At 51.9% G+C, this 12,976-nt stretch overlaps 2 protein-coding genes across 2 annotated transcripts; both read left to right on the top strand.

The window, feature by feature from the left end:
• The first annotated feature begins 338 nt into the window (after positions 1–338).
• On the top strand, positions 339–7,907 carry TAP1 (transporter 1, ATP binding cassette subfamily B member). The gene is made up of 11 exons (XM_043591090.1): positions 339–936; positions 1,422–1,536; positions 1,691–1,821; positions 2,838–3,043; positions 3,481–3,678; positions 4,454–4,582; positions 4,738–4,926; positions 5,507–5,680; positions 5,936–6,098; positions 6,397–6,533; positions 7,303–7,907. Exons 1-11 carry the CDS (start codon positions 339–341, stop codon positions 7,513–7,515), a joined length of 2,253 nt encoding a protein of 750 aa, XP_043447025.1. The 3' UTR covers positions 7,516–7,907.
• Positions 7,908–8,377: 470 nt separating this feature from the next.
• Positions 8,378–12,334, top strand: PSMB8 (proteasome 20S subunit beta 8). Its single transcript, XM_043591095.1, has 7 exons — positions 8,378–8,434; positions 9,064–9,216; positions 9,992–10,139; positions 10,298–10,409; positions 11,074–11,203; positions 11,561–11,765; positions 12,013–12,334. The coding sequence occupies exons 2-7, from the start codon at positions 9,070–9,072 to the stop codon at positions 12,099–12,101; spliced, it is 831 nt and encodes a 276-aa protein (XP_043447030.1). The 5' UTR covers positions 8,378–8,434; positions 9,064–9,069; the 3' UTR covers positions 12,102–12,334.
• Positions 12,335–12,976: the final 642 nt, after the last annotated feature.

Here is a 12,976-nt window from a genome sequence, read left to right as displayed (position 1 = left end):
AGACTTCTCTCTCCAGAACCTCAGATCGGATTCCCACGCCTTCTCCCAAAATAGTCTGGGCGGGCCACATTCTGAAGGGGGGCGGATCTACAGAGCGGCCTGCAGCTTTCGTTTTCCCTTTCCGCGAAACGGCTGGCTTCTAGCTAGCGCGGCCTGAACCTTGCGTTCCCGGGACTTTCCGAAAGCCCTGCCTCCGCCCGCCCTTCCCTCTTCTCCCGGCCGCCGGTCCCCTGCGCCCTCACCTGCACAGACTCGATCGGCACCCAGAGCCTCCGGCACGGCGGGGACAGCGGAGAGTCCCAGGCGGGGGCGCGACCCCCGGCAGCGCTCGCGCGCCCATGGCCAGCTCTGGGCCCCCCAGGCCTTGCGGGTGCCTCTGCCCTTCCCGAACTTCCCTCGCGTGGCTGGGGATAGCGCTGCTGGTTCTCGTCGACTGGGTGCTGCTCCGGGGCGCGCTCCCCGGAATATGCTCCGTGCTGGTGCCCACCGCGCTGCCGCTGCTCCGGGTCTGGGTGGTGGGCCTGAGCCGCTGGGCTGTGCTGTGGCTGGGGGCCCGTGGGGTTCTCAGGGCAACGGTCGGCTCCGGGAGCGAAAGCGCAGGAGTCCGGGGCTGGCTGGCTGTTTTGCAGTCGTTGGCGGCGGCGCTGACCTTGGCCCTGCCGGGACTTGCCTTGTTCCGAGAGCTGAGCTCTTGGAGAGTTCCCAGGGATTCTCACAGCTCCAGGATCCTGCACTGGGGAAGTCGCCTGGATGCCTTCGCCCTCAGTTATGTAGCAGCATTGCCTGCCGCTGCCATTTGGCATAAGCTCAGGGAACTTTGTGTGCCGGAAAGTCACGGGGGTTCAGGAGGTGCGGTGCGCCGGCTTGTAGGCTGCCTGGGTTCAGAGATACGACGCGTCCCGCTCCTGTTGGTCCTGTGTGTCCTCTCCTGTCTTGGTAAGAGGGATGCGGGTAAGAGGGACGGACAGTAGGGGACTGGGCGGGCATCAAAAGTAATGGGCAGTGAGATCGGTTAATGTGGGTTCTGGGAAATGTGGATGGGGGAAGGCGACCCAGCTCTGGTCGTGAGAAGACCACCAGGAAAGAGCTCTGGACTGGGTCTGAGTCAGGAGTCGTGGACTCCAGTGCTACCTCAGACGTTGCTTCACCGGCCACCTTGGGCCAGTCCTTTCTTCTGGTCAGCACACCCTATGACCTCTGGCCTTCCTAAGCAAACGCACAAAAGTCTGGTGGGGCTCAAGGTTGTGAGTTCCAAGGTGCCCTGTTCCGGCGCAGGGCTGTGTTCTCAGTGTCCTCTTTCTGCTGGTGCCCTCAGGATACTGGTGACAGTGAAACAGTGGGATGGGCTGGAGGGGGGGGGGGTGGGCAGTCTGGTTGGAGCTTATCTGCTTGGCTGACCGGTCCCTCCTTTCTCCTTCCAGGGGAGATGGCCATGCCGTTCTTCACCGGCCGCCTCATTGACTTCATTCTACAAGATGGAACAGCTTCTGGTTTCATGAGATACATAACGCTCATGTCCATTCTCACCATAGCCAGGTCTGGGGCTGAATGAAGGCGGAAGATTGAGAATGGGGGGCCCAGAAAAAGGGGGAGATAGAAGTTGGGGCAGCTGTCCAAAGTGCACTTCTTTGGGACCTTCTCTCTGTCCTCTGAACACACCCTGATCCTTTTTCTCTCCATCTCTCTCTAGCGCAGTGCTGGAGTTCGTGGGTGATGGGATCTATAACAGCACCATGGGTCGTGTGCACAGCCAGTTGCAGGGAGAAGTATTTCAGGCTGTTCTGCGCCAGGAAACAGAGTTTTTCCAAAAGAACCAAACAGGTGTGTCCTGAAACTCTTTCGTTCTATATCTGCATTCTCCCTATATGCGCCATATGTCCTCTTTTACTTATAACTTTGGTCTCTCTCACACATAGACATTGTCATTTCTTATTCTCGATACACCTCAAGAGCAAAAATATTATGTTATGTTATGTTATAATATTCTGAATTTTTTCCATCTAAGATTTTTCCATGATTTATCCCTATGTGTCTATTTAGACAGAAGCTACAGAATTTCAAACCTGGAAATTTGGAGGTCACAGAGTCCAGCTGCCTATTTTACAGAGAAGGAAACTGACACCTGGACCCTAAATGCTGAAACTGGCATGGTCACCTGTGGATAGAGAGGAGCTTGGGGATAGAACCCGTCTCTTGATTCCCAGCCCAGTGCTCAGTATAGTTTTCTGGACAGCTTTCTAGCAGCACCCTCTGTTTTTCTCCAGCTCTGTTGTGTGACCAGCTTAAGCTCTTCTTGCCCTTGTAGGCAGCATGGGGTATTCGTATTCTTTAAGGAACAAAAATCTGTCAGAGAAATGGAAATTCACATGGGCAGCCTGCCTTCCTTCCTTCCTTCCGCCAGGCTTTCTCCTTTCTCTCCCTCCCTCCCTCCCTCCCTGCCTTCCTTCTTAAATGTTTATTTTTGAGATAGAGAGACAGAGCACCAGCAGGGGAGGGGCAGAGAGAGGGGGAGCACAGAATCCAAAGCAGGTGCCAGGCTCTGAGCTGTCAGCACAGAGCCCGACATGGGGGCTCGAACTCACAAACTGTGAGATCATGACCTGAGCTGAAGTCGGATGCTTAACCAACTGAGCCACCCAGGCGCCCCTAGGCTTTTTCTTTCTAATACTCATTCTCCCTACACTGAGATTCCTAAACTGCCCTCTCCCCCTTACCTTGTTTTCCTCAGCCTCCTCAGAACATCGTGTTGTCCCCCCTTCCCCTCCCCCTGGCTCATTGCTAGTCCCACCTACCAGAGCCTCTCATTCATCCACTGTCTTCTTCCCAATCCCTGGCAGGAGCCATCACTTCTCGGGTGACAGAGGACACATCCACCCTGAGTGAGTCTCTGAGTGAGAAGCTGAGCCTGTTTTTGTGGTACCTGGTGCGGGGGCTGTGTCTCTTGGGGCTCATGCTCTGGGGGTCACTGTCCCTCACCATGGTCACCCTGGTCGTCCTGCCTCTGCTTTTTCTTATGCCTAAGACGCTGGGGAAATGGTACCAGGTATGTCCAGGGAGATGCCTCACCCTACACAGACCTTCGTTTCCCAGACTAGGCAGAATTCATTCCTCTCAGGGTTCTTTCCTGGCTCCCTCACTTGATTCCCCATCTTCACGGGACTCCCTGGCCCTATAAGCCATGTTCCTGGATTGCTCAGTGTTGAACTCCATGTTCTGTGTGTACTCTCTTCTAACTTCTGCCCACAATCTTCCTTTACAAACATGATCACTGGTCTCAAGATTATGATTCTCTACGACCCTTCTCAGTGATTTCCTCTCCTGTGTGCCTCTTTAGTATCCAGGGAGTATAATGGTGCCCCTTTCTCTTTTCTTCATTCAGCTGCCTCTTCTCACCTTTAATCTCCAACTAGGTAACTCAGGTATTAGTGTCCCTTATGGTCTGCCAACCCTGTGTGACATCTCTTGTCCATGTCTCCACAGGCACTGGCAGCACAGGTCCAGGAATCTCTGGCAGAATCCAGCCAGGTGGCCATTGAGGTTCTGTCAGCTATGCCCACAGTCCGGAGCTTTGCCAATGAGGAGGGTGAGGCCCAGAAGTTTAGGCAAAAGCTGCAGAATATGAAGACACTCCATCAGAAGGAGGCTCTGGCCTATGCAGTCGACCTCTGGACCATCAGTGTGAGCACCCGGAGATAAATGCCTATTCTCTTGCCCCTGAGATGCCTTGACTCCATTCCCTTTTCCATGACTCTGTTCCACACTCCTCCTCCACTGGGCAATGGTTGGTTCGGTGTTCTCATCCTACTCAGCGTTCCTAACTGCCTCCCTCTTTTTAGGCCCTGTGGATGGCTTCCTTTCACCAAGGTACGCAGAGTCCATCCAGCCCCCTTTTTAGGGAGAGGCCACATTTTCCAGTCCCAGGGCCTTCCTTTGCCTCTCAGGCAGCACTCAGGGAGCCATAAATTCCTGCACCTGGTCCTGCATCATGCTGGGACTCTGTGGCTGTGCTAGTGAGAGCCATTATATAATGGAAAGAGAACCAGAGCCATATTTGGGAATTCCTGGCTTGGTGGCTGCCATTTACTAGCTCTATGACCATGGGCTAGTAACTTATTTTCTCTTGAGACCGTTTCCTCATTTTAAAAAGTGGGATTGGTATGACCTTGTCTACAGCGTTGTTGATATGAATATTAGATGGCACTACATTCACGAAAGCCTTTTGTGAAGAGCAAAATGCTCAAAAGCGATGATGATGGTGATGGCTTCTGTGGTGTAACTGAGCAAGACACCATGGAGCCCCCACGCGGCGTTCTTCCTTTCCCCCTGGGGAGCCTCCGGCTCTTACCTGGGGGAAAGGGACTTTACATCTTCATAATGACTAATGAGTCTAGTTCTTTGCACCTCCCTCGAGATTTTTCAACCACAATCCCTTTTCTCTGTGGCTTTCCCACAGCTCTCAGAGATGCTGCTGAAGGTGGGAATCCTATACATCGGTGGGCGGCTGGTGACAAGTGGGGCTGTAAGCAGTGGGGACCTTGTCACATTTATTCTCTACCAGATCCAGTTCACCACGGTAGTTCAGGTGAGACCCTTCCATTTTCATTCTCCCGTGCTTTTCTGTCCCACGTTCTGTCACCACCTGTGTCACCTTCCTTCTGTTCTTTACCTTCTCGTATCACATAACCTTGGCAAGCAGATTCGTTCTCCCCCTTCTCAATACTCATACCTCGCCTCCAGGTACTGCTCTCCACCTACCCCAAGGTACAGAAGGCTGTGGGCTCTTCAGAGAAAATATTTGAATACCTGGACCGAATTCCTCGCTGTCCTGCCAGTGGTGTATTGACTTCCGTAAACCTGAAGGGCCTTGTCCAGTTTCAAGATGTCTCCTTTGCCTACCCAAACCGTCCAGATGTCCCAGTGCTGCAGGTACAACCTACCGATCCTTGGTGTTCACCGGCCGCACTCTCGACACTGCCATCCCAAACTTCCTTCCTGCCTTCAGCTTGCTTAACACAAGGTTCAGATAGATCCTTCCTAATCCTTCGAAGGCAAAGATGAGCACCTTCTACTCCGTACAACTGCCCCACACTCAAGAACGGGTTTGGATTTCTAAAGAGGATGGGAGAAGAGGCTCTCAGGGGGAAGGGTCTCACATCCTAAGGAATTGCTGAAGCAAAATCTGTCTCTAGTCTTCTGTCTTTTCTCTTTGTTTCCAGTTGTGATTTAGAATGTGATTTCTTTTTCTGCTTTCTCATGATACCAAGTGTGTGGCATAGCAGTCCTTGGTCTTTGCTCTGGTTTTTGCCTCACCTTCCATCTCTACTCCTTGGGGAGCTGTCATCCCTGAGGAACAGAGGTCTATGCCTATGGGAGGGTAGGAGTGGCTGTATTTCCCAATTTTTTCTCCCTTTCTTCTCTGGGGTAAGACATCATGCTATGTAACAAGACAATGACAGACTCAAGGCCTTAGTCTGCCTCTTTTCTTTTTTGATTCTCTGGCCTCCAGGGGCTGACATTCACCCTGCATCCTGGTCAGGTGATGGCTCTGGTGGGGCCCAATGGGTCTGGGAAGAGCACCGTGGCTGCCCTGCTCCAGAATCTCTACCAGCCCACAACGGGGCAGCTGCTGCTGGATGGGAAGCCCCTTCCCCAATATGAGCATCGCTACCTGCACACACGGGTGAGCAAGAAGATGGCATGGGGGAGGGCAGGGGGCATTGAGTAAGAAGAACTCTCAACGAACACTGTCACCAAGCACTCTGAAAGGAGGGCTAAGGAGTGATGGACCTTGAGTGGAGATGGCGTGTAGTCAGGAGAGAGGCTGTGGTGTGGAATTTTGTGATATGCTTTCAGTAAAGATTTTGAGTCATCAGTCTCTGGATAACCATACTCCTCTGTTCCTTGTTCTATGCCTCTTCATCATATTTTGTCCCAGGTGGCTGCAGTGGGACAAGAGCCACAGCTATTTGGAAGGAGTTTTCGAGAAAATATTGCCTATGGCCTGGTCCAGAAGCCAACTATGGAGGAAGTCATAGCTGCTGCAATGGAGTCTGGAGCCCATAGCTTCATCTCTGAACTCCCTCAGGGCTATAACACAGGTGCTCTCTTAGCTCGTGTCATTACCCAGACATCTTTACTGAAACCTTTATTCAGCATTCTTCCCAACCCACTGAGATCAGTTTGAAGTTGTTGGATCTTGTTCCTATGGCTTCTTCATCCTCACATCTTCCGAACTTCTTCACCTTCCCAGAAGGAAAGTGAATGCATCCAGTCCTTGGTGTGTGTGTGTGTGTGTGTGTGTGTGTGTGTGTGTGTGCATGCGTGTGCGCACCCGCAGGCAAGCACGTGGACACACATGTGGTTGTCCAGGCCTCACCTGGGCTCTTATCTCTGCAGAGGTAGGCGAGGCTGGGAGCCAGCTATCAGGGGGTCAGCGACAGGCAGTGGCCTTGGCTCGAGCACTGATCCGGAAACCACGTGTACTCATCTTGGATGATGCTACCAGTGCCCTTGATGCAAATAGCCAGTTACGGGTGAGAGAGACATTTTGTTAGTGACTATATCCCACCCAATCTTCCCTCCTTCATTCATCCTGTGTGAGGTGTACTAACATAATTATCCAAACCAATCCTTGGAATTCTCAGTTCCCAACAGCTGCTCCCCAAGATGCTTAGAACCAATTCAAAGAGACTATCTACAGACTCTGAATCTCTGAAGCCAAACATAAGATGACCATCCTAACAATATTAATATCAGTTGAGCTTTTACTCTCTTACTATGTGCCAGACATGCTACTAGGCTCTCTCCATGTACTGTCTCACTCATTTACTAATCATAAATGCCTGGGAGCTGGGTGTTGTTATCCTCCTTCTACAGACGATAAAATGGAGGCTAAGAGAGGTTGAGTAGCCTGCTCACTGTCTTAGAGCTGTTGAATAGTGGAGCGTAGACCCAAAGGCAAGCCTGCCTGACCTGAATGCTCATGCTCTTTACCACTAAGTTATATTTCTTTAAAACAGAATAGAAAATCCCCAGTTTGTAGGTAGAGAGGAGAGACTTTTTGATACCCTTTACTCTTCCCTTAGGGTTTCACCACAGGACTCTGACTTTTATTCTGCTGTCGCCACCTCATGTAAACAGTCCTTAACAAATCCAAGGCGGGACAGAGGAGCACTCAGAACAAGAATCTTCAGCTCCTTGGGGTTGTTCGCAGAGGTGGCAGTGATCCTGGTGAGATCTGCCCCTGCTCTGGAAACACAGGTGTCTCCCTGGGTTCTTGACAGAGTCTGTGTCTTTTCTCAGGTGGAGCAGCTCCTGTACAAAAGCCCTGAGCGGGGCTCTAGGTCTGTGCTTCTCATCACCCAGTGTCTCAGCTTGGTGGAGCAGGCTGACCAAATCCTTTTTCTGGAAGGAGGCACCATCTGTGAAGCAGGAACCCACCAGCAGCTCATGGAGAGGAACGGACGCTACTGGGACATGATGCAGGCTGCTGACGGGCCAGGTGCTCCAGAATGAAAGCCTTCTCAGACCTGCACATGCCACCTCCCTCCCTTGTTTTTCTGCCCTCTGTAGTGGAGAATTTGGGAACAAAGGTGTTACCAGAGCTGCACAATAGACAGCTGCTTCTAGGAGGAGTGACATCCTAGAACGATGCCTGAAATTCTGCCACGAGTGTTACCCCGTCTCCAAGCTCCTCTTGATAATGCAGATTTCTTGGAAGAAAACAGAGTTCATAACCCCTTAGTGTAACTGGGTTTAGAGCCAGGCTTGTTGTGGATAGAACCCTGAAAATGAGAAGAACTTTAGAACATACAGAAAGAATACTTTCCAATAGGACTAAAGGCATATGCTGGCCCATAAACACACTCTGGATTCTTGGTATTTATAATAAAGGTGGTGTTTTATAACTGTGGTTTCTCCTGTTTTCAGTGCACCAAATGGCTCACCAGCATTTGCACACTTCACAGTCCTAAATATGCCATATCCTCCCTTAAGTTTTCTGTTTCCTATGGTTGCCCCTCCACTTCCCCATGCTCCCACGTCCGCCCCCAAGGATGAGTCAGAGTGGGATACAGCGCCCTCCAAGCACTAGCAGTTGCAGCTCGGAGCGGTGGCCTTTCTGAGGTGGAAGATGGAGGGCGAGCGCAACTAGAGGAAGTGCAAGCGCGCCAAGCGCTGAGCTCAGTTCACCACCTGCCCCGCCCCGCCTGGGTCCTTTCCCCCAGAGCTCACCGGGCTCAGAAGTGGCACCTGCCGCGGGTAATTTCAGCCTAGTGGGCGGGGTTGTCTAGTAAATCTCGTCCATTCTGGGAGGGCCATGGTCGTGTGACGTAAACAGTTGCCGGGCAGTTTAGGCCAACACAGGTTGCAAGGAGAGGCGGGGCTTAGAGAAGTTCCCTCACCGTGCTCAGTAGAGCGGGAGTCGTGCGAAGAGGTGCGAGCAGAAAGGGCGGTTCTTGCGGGTGGCTGTAGGTTAGAGGGATCGTTGAACCGGGAGAGGCCCTGAGGGACCAAGTCGAAAGGTTCAGACACTGAGCCTTCTCCTTCCCCCAGACGCTGCGGGTATATTCCTTTGCCGGTTGTCCCAGAACCTGTCCTCAAGACTCACTGCCCCCACGTCCTCCTCTTTCTCCTGCTTTTATAAAATGATGCTTCTATGAACACCGCAGCTCCCGGAGGTGAAACTGCTCCCTGCTTCTCACTGACTTGTAGCTTTCTGGTTGAGGCTACGCCTTTAAGGCCATACAATCCCATACCCACTTGGTAAGTGTCCAGAAGGTGCCCGGCTGCGTGTTGGTGTCTACTGAAATCTCAGCGCCAAGAGGGCTTTCGAAGTCGCCCCCTCTCTTTCTCCTTTTCTTCTGACAGTCTATCATCCATGGTTTCCTCAGCCCGTATAAGGGCGGCGCAGAGAAACCTGTTCCTAATATTCCTGGTCTCCAGCCGCCCACCGGCCTCTTCTTGGAAAGGGCAGGGGGATGCGGAAAAAATTCTGCTTCCCTCCCCTTAAGGCTGCGGGCTTTCGCTTTCGCTTCCCCTTTCCGACACATCTCCGGGTCCTAGGCGATCATGGCGCTCCTGGAGGTGTGCGGAGCCCCCCGAGGGCAGAGGAAGGATTGCGCTTTCTCCACCCTGGGCAGTCAGCTTCGGTCGGACCCTGGACACTACAGTTTCTCTCTGCGATCTCCGGAGTTCGCCCTCCCCCGAGGAATGCAGGTCAGGGCTGTAAGACACCCCGAGGGAAGGCGGGGAGGAGGGTGCAGGGGGATGGGGGGGGGGGTCTCCCTTGAGACCACCCAGAGGCCAGGAAACCCAGAGCGGGCCATCCTTCCGTCAAGGAGAGCCGCGTCCAGCGCGCGGTGCCAGGGCGGGGGCCACGTGGGAATCAGGGGCCGACCGCCTGAGGGTTAGAAAGTAACAGATTAGGGCAAAGAGTTAGAGGTGTGGTGGAGGAAGACCAGAGAGCTTTCCTGCCAGTTCTCCATCACACGCAAATCACGGAGCCTTTGGCATGGGGCTATTGTATGCTATAGGGGCCGTGGAGTGCCTTGGAAAACCGGCGAACTTTGGCTGTTAGCCTCCTCTCAGCCACTCAACTGTTGTGTCTTGGCTCAATCACTTAGTCAAGCAAGGTCTGGGGCATCGCTTCTGTAAAATGGGGATATTATTAACAACACCCGTTGTGGAGGTTAAAGGACTTATGAATGGAAAAAAAAAACCCATTAAAGCCACCCTTACAATGTTTAGTTACGGCTAACATTTATTTCCTTTCATATCCATTGTGCTGGAAAATGGAAAAGGTTGGTGTCACGTGCTTCTTCTTTTCCCAGGTCATTTCCTTGTAGGGATTGGTTATTAACCGTTCCAGTTACTGGTGGCTGGAGAATCTCTGCCTATCTCTTCGTTCTCAAAACTCTCCTAAGCCCTCTCCTGGAGCCCCGTGATTCAGAAGTTTTCAGTGCCCCTTTCTCTGCCTTTTCTCTCTCATTAGCCCACTGAATTCTTCCAGTCCCATGGTGGGAATGGAGAAAGGAATGTTCAGATCGAGATGGCCCATGGCACCACCACGCTGGCTTTCAAGTTCCAGCATGGAGTGGTTGTGGCGGTGGATTCTCGTGCTTCTGCTGGGACTTACATCGGTGAGTGTGTGTGTTCCAGCAGGCAGAACCTGGGGAGCTGGGCCCCCCTCTCAGCAGGAGCCAACATCTGCACCAAGGCAGAAGCAGATACTGATTTTGGACACACAGGGAGAGTTGCAGGGTCGTTCCTCCTCTCTCAAAACTCCATCTTCTTCCAGCCACCTTAAGGTGTAATAAGGTGATTGAGATTAACCCTTACCTGCTTGGCACCATGTCTGGCTCTGCGGCGGACTGTCAGTACTGGGAGCGTCTGCTGGCCAAGGAGTGCAGGTAGGCGAGGCCTCTCATCTCCCTCCTAAGCCTTTTGGTCAGTTCTGAATCTTGGAACCTCCAGATCACTGCTCCTCATCCTTTCCCCCTGTGCTAATGTAGTACTTCACAAAACAGCCTTTTGGTGATAAAGGCCTTCTCCCAAATCTCAGCCTGTGCTCCAGCTAGTAAGCCAGATAATTTGTCAGTCATTTAGCCCTGGCATCATCAATCCTGGTGGGATGGTATCATTTACTAGGATTTCTTCACGTGGTTTAGATACTTTACTTTTTTAAAAAAAATTTTTTTTTCAACGTTTATTTATTTTTGGGACAGAGAGAGACAGAGCATGAACAGGGGAGGGGCAGAGAGAGAGGGAGACACAGAATCGGAAACAGGCTCCAGGCTCCGAGCCATCAGCCCAGAGCCTGACGCGGGGCTCGAACTCACGGACCGTGAGATCGTGACCTGAGCTGAAGTCGGACGCTTAACCGACTGCGCCACCCAGGTGCCCCCAGATACTTTAAGTCCCAAATAAATCTCTCCCTGATCCTTAGATCCTACAAAACCATTCCTCCCAAATGCTTATCTCTTTAATCACTTCCTGTGTATCAAGTGGGTTGCTCAGAGATCCAGCCTTCTGCCACCTCTGAGTGTTCTGCACCCTCTACCCTGTTGTACCCAGGCTGTACTATCTGCGGAACGGGGAGCGTATCTCAGTGTCGGCAGCCTCCAAACTGCTCTCCAACATGGTGTTCCAGTACCGGGGCATGGGCCTGTCCATGGGCAGTATGATCTGCGGCTGGGATAAGAAGGTGGGTGCTTTCCATTCTCCATATTCCCTTCGAACAGATGAGAGGCCAGGTTCCCCATCATACATTCCCACTCCCTGCCCTACAAGACGCGCGGCGCAGAGAACACTGGGTTACAGAACCGTTCCGGCATATCCATGGGCTGTTTCTGGGTCCAGATGTGGACCACTGTTTCATAAGCTTGTCCCTTTCGATAAGATAGCTGATTCCAACTTTTTTTCCTCCTGAAGTTCTGTGATTGTTACTAAGATGCGGTCCTGCAGTAACTCTTTTATCCACTTTTTTGGCTCATACTTGAACCCGTATGTTACTAAAAACTCCCTCCCCAATACCAACCTGGAACCTTCTTGTTTCCTATAGGGTCCTGGACTCTACTATGTGAATTCAGATGGGACTCGGCTCTCAGGAAATATGTTCTCCACTGGCAGTGGGAACACCTATGCCTATGGGGTCATGGATAGTGGCTACCGGCCCGATCTGAGCCCTGAAGAGGCCTATGAGCTGGGCCGCAGGGCTATCGTTTACGCCACCCACCGAGACAGCTATTCTGGAGGTGTTGTCAATAGTAAGAGACCAATGCTACCACTACCACGCTCCCGGGTGGGGAGGGGGGATTTGAGATTGGGAGTGTCAGGGGAGGCACAGTAGGGAGGAGGTTTTCAGCATCAGAAGAGGGGCATTGACGGTCTAGTAATAAGGTATGTTTGCAGCCTATGTTTCAGCGTCTGTTATTGTCACCTTCCACATAACACCATTGACAGAAACTTGCTGAAGTGAAAGGTGACTCCATGTTCATTCTCATTTGCCCACAGTGTACCACATGAAGGAAGACGGTTGGGTGAAATTGGAAAGTACAGACGTCAGTGACCTGCTGCACCGGTACCGGGAGGCTAGTCAGTAATGGCGGCGGCCAGACACGCCTTCTCTGGCAAAACGTGGCCGACTCAGGGACCAGGCCAGCTTACACCCCACAGGAAAGAGGGGCCTGACCTGAGCTCTGTGGAAGTGAACCAGCGGCCAGTGGGGGCAGGGTGGATTTTACCCTATTGGGTGTTCTCCGTTTCAGGGATCATTCCCGCTCCCCCAGCGTCTGGTTGCCCCACTAAACACAATAAAGGAAAATGGTTATAAGTGCCTCTGTGTCGTGGCCGAGTGGGCTTGAGGCTGGGGTTGTTGGGTGGAGGGGCAGGAAATAGAGAAGTTTTCCCTGAGAAGAGACCCAAACCCCTACCTAAGAAATGGGGCTTCACCAAACATTTCTCTTGGGCTTTCCTTCCACACTCCTCTCTCCATGCCCTCAGGAAGGCCGATCATTGTCTGTGGACACCTATTTGCCATTTAGTTTAGGTTAGGATCCTTTTTTATAGGGACGCGACCTGAAGACTCCTGTGTGGTCCATTGTTAATGGTCTGGGCGTCTGGGAGTAGGGTACTAGAGCAACTGTTTTTGACTTTGTGAAGTCAGATGAAAAAGCTTCCACCTCACGTGTATATGGTGATTGTAAACATGGTACCATTTACCTCAAATAACACTTTGGAGATACTGGATATTGAATGCAAAGATGGACACTAGGGGTTCCATTTCATGATGGGTCATGACAGGACCATGACTGAAGAGGAAAAGGACTCCCTGAAGAGGAGAATATGAAGAAAAAGTAAGCAGGTTAGAAATATGAAACAGACATGAGGAGATTTTTTGAGTCACGCTGGAGGTGCGTGTCATGGGGTATGTCACCTCTTAAGGAGTTAGTCAAAGGACAAACCTGAAAGTAGGAGG

This window comes from Prionailurus bengalensis, chromosome B2 (assembly GCF_016509475.1).
Source record: "Prionailurus bengalensis isolate Pbe53 chromosome B2, Fcat_Pben_1.1_paternal_pri, whole genome shotgun sequence".
Classification (NCBI taxonomy): domain Eukaryota; kingdom Metazoa; phylum Chordata; class Mammalia; order Carnivora; family Felidae; genus Prionailurus; species Prionailurus bengalensis.
Note: the sequence above shows the minus strand (reverse complement) of the source record. Positions and strands in the feature narration are given on the sequence as shown.